The sequence below is a fragment of the Myotis brandtii genome, unplaced genomic scaffold (genome assembly GCF_000412655.1).
Source record: "Myotis brandtii unplaced genomic scaffold, ASM41265v1 scaffold168, whole genome shotgun sequence".
NCBI classification, from domain to species: Eukaryota; Metazoa; Chordata; class Mammalia; order Chiroptera; family Vespertilionidae; genus Myotis; species Myotis brandtii.
Window position 1 is genome coordinate 425,636 of NW_005356173.1, and position 17,094 is coordinate 442,729.

Below are 17,094 nucleotides of genomic sequence, written 5' to 3' on the forward strand. Positions count from 1 at the left end.
GGAGGAGGAGGGAGGAGGAGAAGGAAATCTTACTCTTTACAACAGCATGGATGGACCTGGAGAGCATTATGCTAAGTGATATAAGTCTGAGAAAGACAAATACTATATGATTTCACTCATATGTGGAATCTAATGAAAAAATAAACAAAACAGAAACAGACTCATAGATATAGAGAACAGACTAATAGCTATGGGAGGGATGAGGGTCAGTGAAATAGGTGAAGGGATTAAGAAAAAACAACAGAACTTCATAGACACAGACAACAGCATGGTGATTACCATAGGGAAAGGGGAGAGTAGGGGCAGGTAGAAGAGAGTAAAGGGGGAATAAATGGTGATTAAAGGAGACTCGACTGTGGGTAGTGAACACATAATACAATATACAGATGATATATTATAGAATTGTACACCTGAAACCTATTTAATTAACCAATGTAACCTGAATACAGTATATATATGAAAGCCGAATTTAGGCCACCCTCGCCAACTCTAACTCGTCTGCCAAGTAGCTAAGAAGACATGGTGGTCGACTCCCGGGGAAGACGTGCGCCTGTGCCACGGTAGGGACATTACTCCAACCACCAAGTAATGAATGACATTACGTACAACAAAGAGCTGAGCACAAAGATGGAGCAGCGAGCACCAGGGGAGTGAGCCAGAGCAGGGCAGTCCAAGGGAGAAGACAGGAAGCCACGTGAAGGTAGGTGTCAAAGCGAGAGGGAGTGGTGTTGCAGGCAGTGATTCTGCAGATGGGAAAGATGTGGCTGGTGACTGCATCTGGCCTGGATACCAGCTCAAACCACCTTCCTTCCGCCTTTAACTAGCAGCCAGGCTCAAAGCAGAAGAGAATATCTTGAGAGGGATGAGCGTAACATGAAACGAGTGAGTTTACCCAGCATTATGTTTTCACCCATCAGGCGAATTGAGGGGACCCTACGCTGGTATTAAAGTAATTACTTTTTAAATTTTTTAAATTAAAGTTTGGGGTGTAAAATTAATAAGTTACTTTTTAAATGTAAGTTGCTTTTTCACTAACTCAATGTGCAAATTTAAAAATTCATTCCACTTTATGTGGGAGTTCATCTGAGATTTCAAAATATCCTTACAGAGTATGCATCTATCTGCACACAAATCAATTCTAAACCTGGCCTAGAACTTGGAGTACAGTCCTCTGTAGGCAAGACCCAGACCAGTGAGAGACAAGAGACCCAAAAGTGATGAGAATAGTTGAGAAGTCACTGCTTACATCGGAAATAGGGACAATTTATAAAGAGATGGACTTCGAAAGAAAACTGCAGAATGCTTAAAATGCCCAAGGTAGGTCTCCCTCATTGCAGGCTCTTTCGGAACAAATCCCTCCATTGGAGTTGCTCAATTCCCCCAAAGAGCCAGCAGCTTCCAAAACTGTGTCTGCCCTACATCCCACTCTTGATCCCCAAGCCCTCTCTATCCCCAGGGTCCCTTCTCCTTATCTTCTTTTTGGTTCCAGAATTTTGCTGTCCTCTGCCTTACAAACGGAAGCTCTTTCAGTTTTAAGAAGTATGATGGACTGGCATTTATAGCCAAGATTAAAAATAATCCCCACCAGACTGCCTGTGAGATGTGGTTTCCTGAGAGCCCTGAGGCCTTGGGAATGCAAATCAGAAACCGATCCAATTGCCACTGACACTTACCAGAGAAAACCGTCATTTGCATCTACACTCCAGATCCCGGATGGCTGCAAATAAATCAGTGGCTCATTCAAACCAGTTCCTGGGCACAGACTGGAGGCTCCGGTGGAGGAAAGGGAGGGAAAGGACAAAGCTCTGGAAATTGGGACTGAGTCCATTTCATGAACCCTAAGCTGACTTCAAATGTCCTTTAGTTGAAAGAGTGTCATTTTCAGCTGCTAACCCTTCCATCCCACCCAAAGACAGCTTCCTATTCTTTCATTAACTACCTCCTCTTTTGTGATATCATCATTGCCAGTGGCATATTTTCAGGCCTGGAGCAAACAAAGGTGATTGGTGCAAACATTTCAATATACTATGGCTATAATAGCCAACCGTGGGCACAGAGTAGAATCAAAGTCCAGTTTGATCTTGCTCAGGAAACAGATTTTCCTGAAGTCACCTCTATTCACACACCTGAATGCAGTAATTCCTTTCCCATCAATCCTTACCTGGCTCCCTAATACCATATCATATCATACCATATATCATATCATACCATATCATATATCATATTATATCTTAAATATCAGTTACAAACCTGTTTCCTTTAAGGTTCTAAGCTTCCAAATTCTGACTTGGCTTTCCCTAATGGACCTCTGTTCCACAGCTTCGACCTCTTGTCTCTACTAAACCTTCCGCTTAGGAACACCACCAAGTTTGTATGCATCTAGAGTCGGCTAGGCTAAGCTGCAGTGTGTACAATCCTAATGTCCTTGTTTTTAGGGAACCCACTGAAGTATTTAAGGGTAAAGGGACATTACATCTGCAGCTTCCTCTCACACAGTTCAGAGTAAACAAGTTATATATATATATATAGAGAGAGAGAGAGAGAGAGAGAGAGAGAGAGAGAACAAAGAATCAGCAAGGTAGTAAATGAGTGACATTTAGGTAATCTGGGTGAAGGGCCTGCAGAGTCTGAATTTAAGTCAAAACAAAAGTTAAAAGAAAAAATGACCTTAGGAGCATGGTGCACTTTAGGAAATAATATCTATTTAAAAAATGCTCCATCAATTATGAAGTGCTATGTAAATGTTTTTAAACTAAAATTATACTATTTGAGGTACCTGATTAAATTCATTTTCCCTTAAAAAGAAAGTCTGAAAGTTTTAATGGCTTAAGAAGCACATTCTTATTTCTTGTTTATCCAAAGCCTTCTGCAGGCCCAAGTGCTCCACAGGACATCTCAGGGATGCAGGCTGCTTCGAGCCAGTGCTCCACCAGCTCAAATGAGGCCCCAGGGGTCATCTTAGCAGGTGAAGGCAGCTTGTGGACCAGTAACACTTGCTCTTCTGTACATTGGTGAGGATGTCACAAATATCCTACTCACAGTCCATTGGCCAGAGCTAATGACACAGCCCCACCAACCTATCAGGGGGTGGCACATACAGGGACTTCCCTGCCATATTAGGGCAGCCTTCCTGTTTCTGCTCTAGTATCTCTTGGAGTTCCCATTTTCTGCTGGACTCAAAACTCTTTCATAAGACATGTAGAGAAGGCGGAAAGGGGGAGAAAGGTACATATCTCACTTTATTCCCACATTTCCTTGTAATTAGCTTCCCAATGCTTCAATTTAGACTCCCTAACTGACCCCCACTCAAACAAAGCAGGTGGCATTGCCTTCTCTAGGGATTGTCGGATTGTGCCACCTCCTTCAGAAACGTAGTGGCTTACACTTGTCAAGATAGGAAACAACACTCTTGACTGTGGGTGTCATAGACTTGGGGTCTTCACGTGGACACAGCATTGAGAACACAGAAAAGCAACTAGTAAAGACTATGGATTTAAGCATTTTTAAATCCCACAAGCCCACTCTACACCTAGATTCTGTACCTTTAATATTCACAGCATCCCTTGTTTACACCCACCCAAGTTCCTGTGGACCAACAGACACAGTTGAATGTCACAGCCCAACACACAAGGTATTTGTGAAGGGAGAGCAAAAGCCATCTCTTCAACCTCCCCACATACACCAAAAAACAAGTGCAGAGCACAAGGCCAATAGGGTCAAACACATGGACAGTGGGGGAAGAGCCTCCTGGGGGAGGATGAAGAAAGTGATCGTAAGGCAGGGCAGCAATGAAGAAAGCACTGGCTAGTTGAGTTTACCAGGCAGCTCTTCAGGGAGAATCAGCATTACAGGACCTGTGAGCTCGCTGGAAACTCAGCCCGTCTTCACTGGAACATTCTTATCTCACTCACAGAATAAGGACAAATCTAGTCCTCCCTCCACAGACCTTGAAGAGCTGGCACCAAAGCAGCCCCCTGTGTTCTCCGTTGCAACCCAAACCTTGGTGCTCCCTTCACAGAGCATGTCTCCTCCTTAGGCTCCTGTGCCACTTGGAGCAAATCCACGGGACAGAGCACCCTGGCACCAGTAAAGGACATTGCCATGTCTTTCCTTGCCTTTCCCTCCCCACTTTCTCTCCCTTTTCCTTCTTCCTCCCTTCCTTCCTTCCCACTTTCCCTTCTCCTACCTTTCCTCCTTTCCACCTTTTCCCTTCCTTCAACAAATTACTTATTGAGAGCCTAACTTGTGGCCGGGTACAATCTCCTTAATTTCAAAAATAAGACTTAATTACATACAATTCAAAGCAAAAAGCACCTGTCCCCACGTAGAGACAGAATCCAGCTTCAGTTGGATACTTCTGCCCACCCACCTCAGGAAAACAAAATTACCCAGGTACCCAGATTCTTCTTCCAGACAATCCCAGGTAAGATTTTGGGCATGGAGACAGCATGCACCCACAGATAAGCATCAACAACGCCCCACTTCCAATCTTGCAATGCACCTGGAGTGGCTTGTCAAGGTCATTCCTATTTAGAACCTAGGGAAAGGAGAACTCTGCTTAATGGCCCTCCCTGATCCCTGCCCCTTCCCATGTCATTCTGGAGCCGAGTTCCTTTTCTGGACCTGGGGCTCTGTTGAGGACTGGGCCCTCTTCTCCTGCTCTGTATTTCCCGGGGCCGCATATTGAAGAGGAAGGCACGAAACATCCATCTGTTTCCTTGCATTATGCTCAGTACCTGCTGCACCTTATCTTGACTCATCCACTCTATTCAAACACACATACCAACATCTCACTTCCTGCACAAAACACACATCCGTTTTTGGTGCTCCGAATTCTCCCTCCGAAAGTTTTCCTCGCCCCAAACCATTAGGTCTGTCTTTGGAGAAGAACTGTTAATAGAACATGTTTGTCATTATTGTTACATGGACATTATAATTGCATATTGCATGTAATAAAAACTGTAGGTAGTAATTTTGGTTTTGGCCTGATGATTGCCACTCACCGTTTTCAGGCCTGCGTGGGGCCTGCTCTCGGTGTTCCTGGTCCCAGGAGTGAAGGAAGCAGGCTCACCGAGCCATCGGGGAGAAACTTGGGTTTAGACGTCTAATTGGTGTCCTCAGGAAGCCCATGAAAGTTTCCTGGCTACAGTTTGAGGGTTTAGGAGGCCAGACATTCCCATGATGGGAAGCACAGGAAGTGTGATTCAGAGCTTCCGAGATGCCGATGAGCCTCCCTCCGTGGTGGCCATACGGCCCGCTCTTCCTGCCAGCACAGATTTGAAATGTTGTCCACCTGTTGGTCCCGATGGGCGAATCCATAGTTATCAGTCCAGGCCTTTCCACCTTTTCCCCACTCTCTTCTCTCCTTTCTCTACCTTTTCCCCAAAATGTTCTAAATGAGAGAAGAATCATCCAGTGTTCATCGGAAAGCCATGGGCATCCAAGGCCCCCCAGCTCTTGGCCTCCTGGTGCAGGGGGCTCAACACTCAGCCACCTCACCCCCGCTAGGAAAAGGGTATTTCCAGTTTGTGCAGTAAATAGAATTTACTTGTATCAGGTTCATTCAATGAGTTTGATCCTATGAGGGACCACGTGGGATGGCTTTCTCTCCCATCATTGCCTTCGGTCTCCCTCTTGAGGAGTTCATTTCTCCAGCCATGAGCAACCCGTGGCTTTCCAAAGGTGTTAGGAGTTAACACAGCATAATTTTCAGTTAAAAAGAAAAAGTTCAGTCCTATTGTGATCAGAACAATTACCTGCCATCTAATTCAAGGTCTGTCCTCTCTCCAGCTGGAACTGAGCCCCTCAGCTCCACACCGGTTCCAGCGACGGGGAAGGCTGGGTGGGGGAGCTCTGTTTTTCTCAGCCTCCTTTCCCACTTGCTCAGCTGCTTCCAGATCCTGGGAGGAGGCAGGGGGAGAAGGAAGTAGAAAGCACAGGCTACGACTTGACCAGTGCTGGTGCAGCTGACTGCTCAGCGCCCTCGGCGTGGCACGTGCCCAGATACTGATTGCGGTGGGCCGAAGAATGTCCGAGGAGATGTCCTCATCCTAACGTGGGAAACTTGTGAACACTCACCTTCCACGGTAAAGGGGACTTTGCACATGTGATGCAGTTTAGGATTTTCAATGGGAAGAGGAGCCTGGATTATCCAGGTGGATTCAATGAAATCACAAGGGTCTGAAGGAGGCGGGAGGGTTGGAGGCAGAGGAGATGTGGTGATGGAAGTAAAGAGAGCCTGCAGAGAACTTTAATAGAAATCCCACGCAAGTTAAAGGGACTATCCAAGATGCATTACTGATGTTCCCATAATGACCTCACAGGGGTGTGGCCTTAGGCAGCTGGCTCTCTGCAGTTCCCAAGGCCTTATTCACTCATCTGCGAATGGTGGGGTCTCAGGTCACCTGCGGTACTAGGATCCCAGTATTCTGATGTTTTGGATTCTTTAGAAAAGGCTCTGTAGTCAACTCCAATTAGTCTATTTAAGTAATATAGCTTTTATTTGCAATTTATCTTTCAAAAATAAATATTAACCGATCTGTTAATGATACTCTACCAAAAGAGAAAAAAAATTCTCATGAAAACTGTCTGAAATGACTCTGACCATGAGTATGAAGATTCAAACCTCTCCCTAAAAGTGGGCAGGTAAAACTCTTAGACAACTGCCTAAAAAGAGGTTTTCAAAGGTTTTCCCCAGGCTCATATTTAGAAAGAACAGGAATCTCCGCCCACTAGTGGATGCATTGAGTAATTGCTCGATTTGTTCAAGAAGGACTTAAATGCCATCTAGTGGTGAAAACGGTCAGCTAAGCATTGGAGCCATCACATTGTCCACACAAGACATGACATGCATTAAAAAGATCATTAAAGAGATCATTGAAAAATAAAAACTCCAGGGTCTACAGAAGCCAGGGACACAAATGTCTATGGATTAGTGTGGCAGGAAAACAAACCAAATCCAGGAAAATAATCAAACTTTATTTTTCTAAAGTTGTTTGCCATCACACTATATAATGCATAGTGTGTATGATATTGGTGATTATATCTTGACTTCAAAATTGAAAAAAAAGATAAAAATTAAAATATTTTACTTTTGACATTTTCTTTTACAATTTTTAAATTTTTGTCTTTGAACCAGAAATCTGCACCTTTTTCTTTGGTACCAATATATCATTGTTAAATCTTGTGTCAACAATGAAATGGTACTCAGCTATAAAAAGGAAGGAAATTTTGCCCTTTGCAACAGCATAGATAGACCTGAGAACATTATGCTAAGTGAAATAAGCCAGTTGGAGAAAGACAAGTACCATGTGATCTCACTTATATGAGGAATATAATGAACAAACTGAACTAATAAGCAGAATAGAGACAGACGCATAGAAAGCAGGGAGACAGCTCTTTTGTGGGGAGGGGGTGTTGGAGGACATGGAGGGAGGGAGGGAGGAAAAAGAAAAACAGAGAGAACTCATGGACAACAGTGTGGTGACTGCAGGGGGACGGGAGTAGGGGTGGGAAAGGGCATAGATCAGTGATGGCGAACCTTTTGAGCTCGGCGTGTCAGCATTTTGAAAAACCCTAACTTAACTCTGGTGCCATGTCAAAAAGTCCTTGCACGACTCTCTGGCGTCCCAGTGTCTCTGTACTAAGTGTTCTGTCCTGAATCACACCGTGGACCACATGTCACGCTATGGGTGGAATTGATAAAGCAGCCCTGAGCAGTGGGAGGTTATCATCACAGGGGTGGAAATCAATAAGCTGTCTGGGAAGTCAGTTTTCAGTATCACACAATTTCCAACATGTTGGATTTCTAGAAACCAATTCTAAGCAGAAAAGAGGACCAAATAACGCTATGCTAGATAACTTTCTCCATAACGTTTTATAACTACTTGTGGGCACCTTTTCAGGGAACTATCCAGTGTCAACTCAAAAGGCCAATTGCGTGGTAACAATCTTTACCGCTTTTGCATAAGCAGAGAGCTTTTTCCTCGGGTGATGTAAATGAGTTCCCTTCAACAGTTCATCAGCTCTCCTTCGCTTTCTGCTGCGACTGAGCCCCAACCTGTGCGCAGTGTGCGCAGTGAGCGAGTGCTGTGTTGGGTCCGGTTCATCAAACAGTCCCCAGAACGTTCCGTGGCCAAGCCTCAGGAGGAGAGCCAGCTTACAGGTGGTGACTCTATCCAAGACGCGTTCCATTTTTAACGTCTAGCAGAAAGCAATTCCTGCTGAGTAGCGCAGATGAGTGGATGTGGGGTCTGTGTCCTTACATAACTGGCCACGTGGAACTTCAGTTTTATCGCAAGTCCAATATTAGCACTATCTATCCCAGGAGCATCATTCCCTATTAAATGGTTCAAACCTTTCCTCTATTGCAAACAGTAATTTTGCAATTGCTTCCTGGTGTGTGTCTGTGGTGGGCACACTGCCTAAAATATTTTCAGTCATATAGAGATTCTCAAAGTCACAGTGTCTATAGGGCTTACATCTAAATATTACTAAATCGTACCCTCATCCGCTGCAGTAGCAAATGTCGCAATGTTGAAAACTTTTCACACAATGTATCTTTCATTTCCTAGCCGTATTTCCAGGACACCTAGGACAGTACTTCTGGTCACACTTCTATTTGCACGTGTTTATATCTTTCCAGGACACAATTTTCCCTGCATTCAATAGATACTCTTTTATGAGTTGCAATGAATTGGACATCCCAGGCAGATTTTTTTCTCACTTAAATACGAAACTGTTTAGCCCTAGCCAGTGTTGCTCAGTGGTTAGAGTGTCAGCCCACAGACTGAAGGGTCTCAGGTTCGATTCTGGTTAAAGGCACGTACAGTGGGGCCTTGACTTACGAGTGTCCTGACTAACGAGTTTTTCGAGATACGAGCCGTCTCTCGGCCGATTTTTTGCTTTGAGTTGCGAGCTAAAATTCGGGTTACGAGCCAGCTTCAGATACCCCACCGCTAGTTGGCTGTCTAAATATTAATGGAAAAATATCCTCAGGTGAGGATTAACAACAACAAAATAGTTGTCATCTCTCCCTCACTCTAGTCCCATTTCTCAAAGAGAGTACTAATACTACTTTTAACTACTTCTGTTTTTATATCTTTCAGTGCTTTTTTTAAAACTTAAATAAAATATTTATGAATCATCTATCTATATAATAAAAACCCAGTGGTCATAAAGACCAGTCACCAGAAGGCTGTGTGTGCGGCGAGGCGCCCGCAGGTGGGTGGGGCTGCATGCGCAGTGAGGTGTGTACGGGTGGGCGGGGACTTGACTCGGGGTCCCACAGCGTGCTGGGACTTGGGGGAGTCCCCCGGCACCTGTGGGACTTGGGGGTCCCAGGTCTCACGCAATTTACCGCGGGTCTGGGTCTCACGCGAGTTTGCGTGCTGGGTCACTAGTCTATATTATAAAAGGCCAGTGGCTGTAACGCTGTAACGCTGTAACAACCAAACGATCGGTCACCAGGAGGTGCATTGATGGGTCTCACAGCGTGGCAGGTCTCAGTCTCGCCGGCACGGTGGATCTAGGGCTGTGGTTCTCAACCTTCTGGCCCTTTAAATACAGTTCCTCATGTTGTGACCCAACCATAAAATTATTTTCATTGCTACTTCATAACTGTAATGTTGCTACTGTTATGAATTGTAATGTAAATATCTGATATGCAGGATGGTCTTAGGCGACCCCTGTGAAAGGGTTGTTCGACTGCCAAAGGGGTCGCGACCCACAGGTTTAGAATCGCTGCTTTAAGCAATAAAAAATTTTTAAAAATCAATGGGGAAAATATCCTTGGGTGAAGATTAACAATAAATAAATAAATAAATAATTTTATAGTGGCAGAAGTAAGAGAAGTTACCGAAGATGAGAACTGTCATCAAATGTCAAGTCTTGGTGTCCACATGAACTTTCATTTCTCCATACAATGCTTTCTTGATTTTGCAATATATTCTTTGGTCTGGTGCTATTTTTATATAAGTGTGACTGAATAATACAAGACAACTTTATAATAAAAATAAATCTGCATATGTAAAACTTTAGACAATAAATAAAAATAAAAGAAATAAAAATAAGTCTGACTTCTTTGTTTGAAAGAAAATGAATGTGGGGTAGGGAAATCTATTTTTATCATCCTTCCATTTATGTTATAAAAAACTATGATAGGGCACTCACACTGGCACAAGGCACAGGGGCAAGAAGACACAGGAATGTGCGGGCACCATGACAAGCTGGAAAGTGCATGCGTCTGGTCTTAGATAGGCAGTCACCATTCCACTGCAACCGATTCACTATGCAGACCCCATGTGGTCAAATCTTCTCATTTCCAAGAGAAGACAGATTTTTTTCCTGCATATATGTAATCTCCTAAATTTAAATGCTGCCCAATAAAAAATATAATAAGCACTGGTGGACTAATGCTACCCAACATTTGACAGTACAAGGTAAAACTTCACTGCAGAATAGGTGTGGCCAGGACTCATTGAACCCTAGCTGAGACTCGCTCTCAATCCAGGCTACGTAAAAATACAGCATGCCTGGGCCCTGGCTCAGATTCCAATTCACTACATCAGGAATGAGTCCTGGGTGCCTGTATTTTTTTTTTTTAAGCATCGAGTTCACTCTGTTTCACAGTCAGGATAATGTAGTGAATCAAATTTCAAATTACAGTATTTTATCACATTTCCCAACTTCAACACCATGTTCAGAACACTCTGAAGCCTGCCCAGGCTGCCTCCACCTGATTCTGAGTTCAAACAGTGATGTGATGTGGATACTAGTAAATTATAATTGGTGATATACACATAAACAATGAAAAAGTGACAATAGAGTCTTTCTCGGCTCTAATGGCATTCAGTTTTGGCAGGTAACAAACAGGTCTTGTGAGACAAGTAAAAAAGGCAAGAGAGCGCTAAGGCTCCTCACCTGGGACTCTTTGCTCTGTCAGGTGAGCATGAGCTTAAAGTAAATAAGGTAGGAAGGTGCTGGAACAGAAGCCTGTCTCAGTCTTTCCAGTGAGGCCTGAAAGCTCAAGACAAATGGATCTTCATGAAAAATGGACACGGCCAGTAACCAGAGCCTCTCATCATTTGCATGACAAGCCTCTAACCTGCAGTCATGTGACAAGCAAATGAAGAAAAATTAGAAAGAACCATTAACTGAGAAAAAAATTACAATAACACTGAGTGAGGGTCAGAAGATTGTGGAGCAGGTACCAGTTCTTGGCAAGGAAACCTGAAAGTCAGGGCCAAAGAGAATGATGACGGTGAACACCAATTACGCGGATGAAGACATGTCCAGGTTTAAAGTGGTCTTCATCTTGGTGGTCTCTGGAATCGAGTGCCTCACTGGCATCGTTGGGAATGGTTTCATCACGGCCATCCACGGGGCCGAGTGGGCCAGACGCAAAAGACTCCCCGTGGGGGACTGCATTGTGCTGATGCTGAGCTTCTCCAGGCTCTTGCTGCAGATTTGGATGATGCTGGAGAATGTGTACAGCCTACTATCCCGGGCCACTTACAACCAAAACACAGTGTATATACCTTTCAAAGTCATCGTCCTCTTTCTGAACTACTCCAACCTCTGGCTCGCCGCCTGGCTCACCATCTTCTACTGTCTTAAAATTGCAAACTTTACGCACCCTTTGTTCGTCACGATGAAGAGGAAAATCACAGTGCTGATGCCCTGGCTTCTGAGGCTGTCGCTGCTCATCTCCTTGTGCTTCAGCTTCCCCTTAACTAAAGACATCTTCAATGTGTATGTGAATAGTTCCATTCCTATCCCCTCCCACAATGCCACAGAGAAGACGTACATCGCTGAGACCAACGTGGTCAACCTGGTTCTTCTCTATAACCTGGGGATCTTCATTCCTCTCATCATGTTCATCCTGGCGGCCACCCTGCTGATCATCTCTCTCAAGAGGCACACCCTGCACATGAAAAGCAATGCCACTGGCTCCAGGGACCCCAGCATGGAGGCCCACTTGGGGGCCATAAGAGCTATCAGCTACTTTCTCATTCTCTACATTTTCAATGCAGTTGCTCTATTTCTTTCCATGTCCAATGTCTTCGATGCCTACAGTTTCTGGAATATTTTATGCAAATTCATCATGGCCGCCTACCCTGCTGGCCACTCACTGCTGCTGATCGTGGGCAATCCTGGGCTGAGAAGAGCCTGGAAGCGGTTTCAGCACCGAGTTCATCTTCACCTGTAAGGACAGACTCTGTGGCTGGAACCCACAAGACCTGCTCTAACCAGTTCTGCCCTTTCCTCACCTAGACCTCTCTTCCTCACCCATTTTTTCTTCCCTAATCCTGCTCTGACACTCCTCCTAGGTAAATGAATCCTCTCATATGTGTGAAGCTCAATTTTTAACTCTGAATTCTCAGCAGAAGTAGCTACGCAACTCTAAGACACATTTGTGAAAGCTCCTTGATCTGTGCTCATTCGGATCCTGCCCTGAGTTCTTCTCCGTTTCCTCCTCCCTTGAGCCTTAAGAAGAGGGTGACTGCACATCTCCGTTTGCCTGGGATGATCTTTGTTTGTGCCTAGTATCACTGAGCACCCTTTAATTCTCAAGGCTATATTGGTCTGGTCACCCTGCTTGAGGCACCTTACTAACCCACAGTTAAGAAAGAGGAGGGCAAGTGACTAGCCTAGTATGCCATCGAAGAGAAAATCAGAATACCTTCAGAGAAAGGGGTTCAGGGAAGAAAGGCTGGCCAAAAGTATCAAGTGCTGTAGGCGTTTCAAGGAAAATGAAGAGTGAAGTAAAAAACTTGGGACTTGACTAAAAGGAGGCCACGTATACTGTTAGGAGAGTGATAAAGTGGCATTCGGATTACAGGAGTTTCCAGAAAAGGTGATAAAAATAATCTCAGATGGTTGTTTGGAGATAAAGGTGAAATACAGGGTGGCAGGTGGATAAGTGGGTGGTCAAACCAATGCTTAATTTTTCCAGATAATAGGGCACAAAGTGAGAAGAGAGGAAAGGAAGAATGAAGAAAAAAGGGTGAAGTGTACGGGAAGCAGAAAGAACATAGAAAGAGGCCAGAGTTAAGGAAAGTCTATTTTGCTTTGCTCCTGACTCTGTGACACACACAGGCGACACCTGTGCCTCTGGCTTTACCGGTTCTGGGTTGCCTTCAGTAGCTGGTGGGGCAAGGGCAGGTTCCCTGGGAGTGGCTGTCTGAGGAGAACAGGACTCTTCACTGTCAGCCTTCAGCATGGCCTCCAAGGGCTGTTCACAAAATAAGACACCCCACCCCCAGGTACCTTGCAATTAGAAGGGTAGAATTTGGGGTTTTCTTGTACTTGGCTGTTTTTAAAATCAGAACTACTGAGGAAAATGTAGAAAGAATGCTACTGATTGTGCCAAGCTTAAGTAGCTCCCAAATAAAAATGTAAGGTCATCGGCACAGACTAACACCTGAGCTCCTACTCTTAAACACATATTTCAGAGAGTCTTGGGACTTATTGAACTGGAAAGGAAAATATTTATGAAAACACATTGTTTTGGTAGCTTTCCTGTGTGATATTTATTTATACGACTAAAGTTGGTAGAGTTGTTATAGTAAGACAAATTAGATTTTGAGGTTTCATTCCAATTCCTAAAAATAGTTTTTTTCCAAATAATACATGCATACATGCCTACCAAGGGTGCTCTAATGCATCACAGAGAAAAACAGAAGATTGATTTAAAGTCAACACATCATTAATATGAACAATGCCAAGATAAATACTGCATAATCCCTCTACATGCTTATTGTGAAGAAATATTCCCTCATTGTTTGCAAGAGCCAGGGACGGCAGAGAGCTTCAAGGATGTGACATCTTATCGATGCTTTATGTTGCACTACCTTCAACCAAATGAAGTTCTCTCCAGTCCTTCCTTCCTTCTTTCCTTCCTTCCTTGCTTTTTCCCTTCCTCCCCCGCTCCTTTCCTCCTGTTTTTTCTTCCTTCCTTCTTCTTTCTTTCTGTAAAACCCACCTAAACTTCCAGTCTACCCTGCCTTCAAATTGGTTGGCTTTAGAAAGAAATCTGAAGTCCTAAAGGATCCATTTTGCGAACTCTATGTGACACCCCATCCTGAGAAAGGTTGAAAGTTATGGTGTGAAGGATTCCTTTACCCACAAATTCACACTGCACATGTGAACAGCTAAGGGGATTTGGTTGCCATGAGATCCCAACCTGGAAGGCCCACTACAGGGCTGGAGCCTCAAACCTGGTGGCGTCCTCAACAATGAAGACAAGTCCGGTGGCCAAGACAGGGCTAAGGACTGGGATTGGAGAGCCACCAGATTGTCCCACAGCCCAACACAATCTTCCCCTTCTAATAATTCAGTGCCTACTAAATTCCACCCTGGCTCCTGCTTTTCTGCAGGAATTCTCTTTTCTTATTCTCAGAAATTCTTTGTTTTGAGCTCCTATGACAGAAACATCTACTGAAGAAGGGAAAAGAAACTATAAGTTCAATCAACCGAGACTTGAGCTGGGGGAGGACAGCAGAAAGCAGAAGCAATCATGGCAGGAAGGGAAAGGAGAGATGCTGAGAGAGGGAGCCTCCCATCCCACTCCCGTTTCCCTCCTCCCTCTGGAGAGAAGTGGAATCCTTAGAGGAGAGGGGGAAGGAGTGGAAATTTCTGACATACTCAGAAAGGCTGGTTTGTGGGAGAAGCAGGAAGGATTAAACAGCTGGGGAGCGAACCTCACTGTTTGAAGGATTGGGGAGCCCTCTGGACCCCGTCTCAAGACAAGACCGGAGTTGCCTATGTAGGAGAGGTAGAAGTTGGAGGGAAATGTTCATCGCCAGGGTCTTCTCCGGGGAGGTTACATGTTACATGGTTAGAAGTTACTGTTGGGGGAAGGAGGATGGGAGCATTTTGGAGCCTGGCCTGTGGCCCAGCAGGTCCAGGTAAGAAGCGACAGCATTTCACACAGAAGCTGTGGGTGCAAGGTCGCAGCAGGAGGGACTGGGATGGAAAGTGGGAAGGTGCCGAGGGCTGAAGACAAACATGGCCAATCTCGGGTGGGAGACGTGCTGCACTGGAGCTCCTGCCGGGCCTCGGGATTGTCCCTGCAAGCAGCTGAACAGTCTCCCCGAGCTTTCTGAGGATCAGTTCTGGGGGACCCTTCACAGTCAGGGTGCCACGTGGCAGAGTGCTCTGTGTCTGCAAAGCTAGCAGTGAGAAGGGATCCAAGGAGAGAATTCTGAGGTGGGACGTTAATTAAGAAGTCTCACGTGGGCCACTGCACCCCCACCTGTCCCCTCCCTCCCACCATGCAGTCGCTGGAGACAAGATAACTTAAGTTTGGATCCTGGCCCTGATACTTACTGGTGTGTGATGCAGGCATGTGATTGCCTCTCCCTGATCCTCAGTTTCTGTATCTGTGAAATAGGAATAACAATAATGATGATGATGATACCTATGTCCTAGGATTATCTATCTCATTCTGAGAAATGAGTGTGTGGCCCAGAGGAAGCTCTCCATAAATATTAGCTGTTAATATTGTTAAGGTAAGGGGTGTGAGGCTGAGAAGCAGAGTTCTTGAATGAAGATATTGGAAGTAGGCCAGCCCAGCCGGTGTGGCTCAGTTGGTTGGGTGTCGTCCCATGCACCAAGAGATCATGGGTTCTATATCTGATCAGGGCACGTGCCCGGGTTTCGGGCTCAATCCCCAGTAGCGGGGCATGCAGGAGGCAGCCAATTAATGTTTCTCTGTCATTGATGTTTCTTTCTCTCCTTTTCTCTCTCTCTCTCTCTCTCTCTCTCTCTCTCTCTCTCTCTTAAAAAGAAATCAATAAAAACATATTTTTAAAGAAAAAAAAGTAGGCCAGGTGTGAAGAGGCCAGGCCCCAACTGGCCCATGCATACAGAGGGGTAGGCCTAGACCATGGCCATGGATTCCATAGCAGTTGGATCATCCAAATGGGAGGGGGGTGGGACAGAGGGAACAGGTCTTAGCTCCTGGCAACATCAAAAGACATCTAGTATTCCAGAGTTTAACCCCCTGGCAATTATTCGAAAGCCTATTTTGCACAAAGCAGGCACTAGGTCAGGGGTCAGCAAACTTTCTGTCTAGGGACACAGAGTAAATATTTCAAGTTTTGTGGGACACATGAGTTCCTGTCACAAGTACTCAACTCTTCTGTTGCAGCACAAAAACCTTTGGAGACAACATGTAAATGAACGGACATGGCTGTGCTCCAATTAACTTTTATTTACAGACACTGAAACATGAATTTCATATCATTTTACATGTCATGAAATATTCTTTTGACTCTTTTCAGCCATTTAAACGTGCAGAAAGCATTCTTAGCTTATGGGCTTTATAAAAATAGGCATTTGCCGACCCTGCACTCAGCACACTCTCCAGCCCAAGGAGGCCCTAAGACCCACCACCAAACCTGCGTTACCTTAGCTGTAAACTAGAGACACTTCAGGACAACTTTGCCATGTTTTGAACATTGCAACTTTCCAACTTTTTTCGCCACTTTCAATTTCTCCAGCTTTCATTTATCCCAGTGGTTCTCAACCTTCCTAATGCCTCGACCCTTTAATACAGTTCCTCATGTTGTGGTGACCCCCAATTTCATTGTTACAAATTGAACATAATTAAAGCATAGTGATTAATCACAAAAACAATATGTAATTATATATGTGTTTTCCGATGGTCCTAGGCGACCCCTGTGAAAGGGTCGTTCGACCCCAAAAGGGGTCGTGACCCACAGGTTGAGAACCGCTGATTTATCCCTTTGCAATTCCTAAATCAGGATCCTTTAGTTCTTTGTAACAAAACAAACAAAACAACTAGTGCCCTAGTCCCCTCTCCCCCACCATGAACTATTAAGGGCAGACACGGGGCACTAAATGTGTTTTTATATAAAGCTTTAAAAGATACCACCCTAAAACTAGTTGATAAGAAGGAGTAAAAATTGGTGAATGAGGTGCTTGGGAACGTTCTGAAGGCGACGTCTCCAGGCCTGAAATGCTCAGGCTCCTCCAAACCCCTGCTGTGGGACTGAGCACCAGGCGGTTTCTCTTCCTGGGTCGGTCCAGTGGGGCGATGTTTATGACTTCCGGCTCTTTCAGGTGGCT

General features: G+C 44.9%; 1 protein-coding gene across 1 annotated transcript; it reads left to right on the plus strand.

The window, feature by feature from the left end:
* Positions 1-11,251: 11,251 nt before the first annotated feature.
* On the plus strand, positions 11,252-12,208 carry LOC102251092 (taste receptor type 2 member 40). The gene has a single exon (XM_014536903.1). It carries the CDS (start codon positions 11,252-11,254, stop codon positions 12,206-12,208), a length of 957 nt encoding a protein of 318 aa, XP_014392389.1.
* Positions 12,209-17,094: the final 4,886 nt, after the last annotated feature.

What these genes read in the sequence shown, in the direction of transcription:
- LOC102251092 (XM_014536903.1), top strand. Translation starts at nt 11,252, where the DNA reads ATGATGACGGTGAACACCAATTACGCGGATGAAGACATGTCCAGGTTT.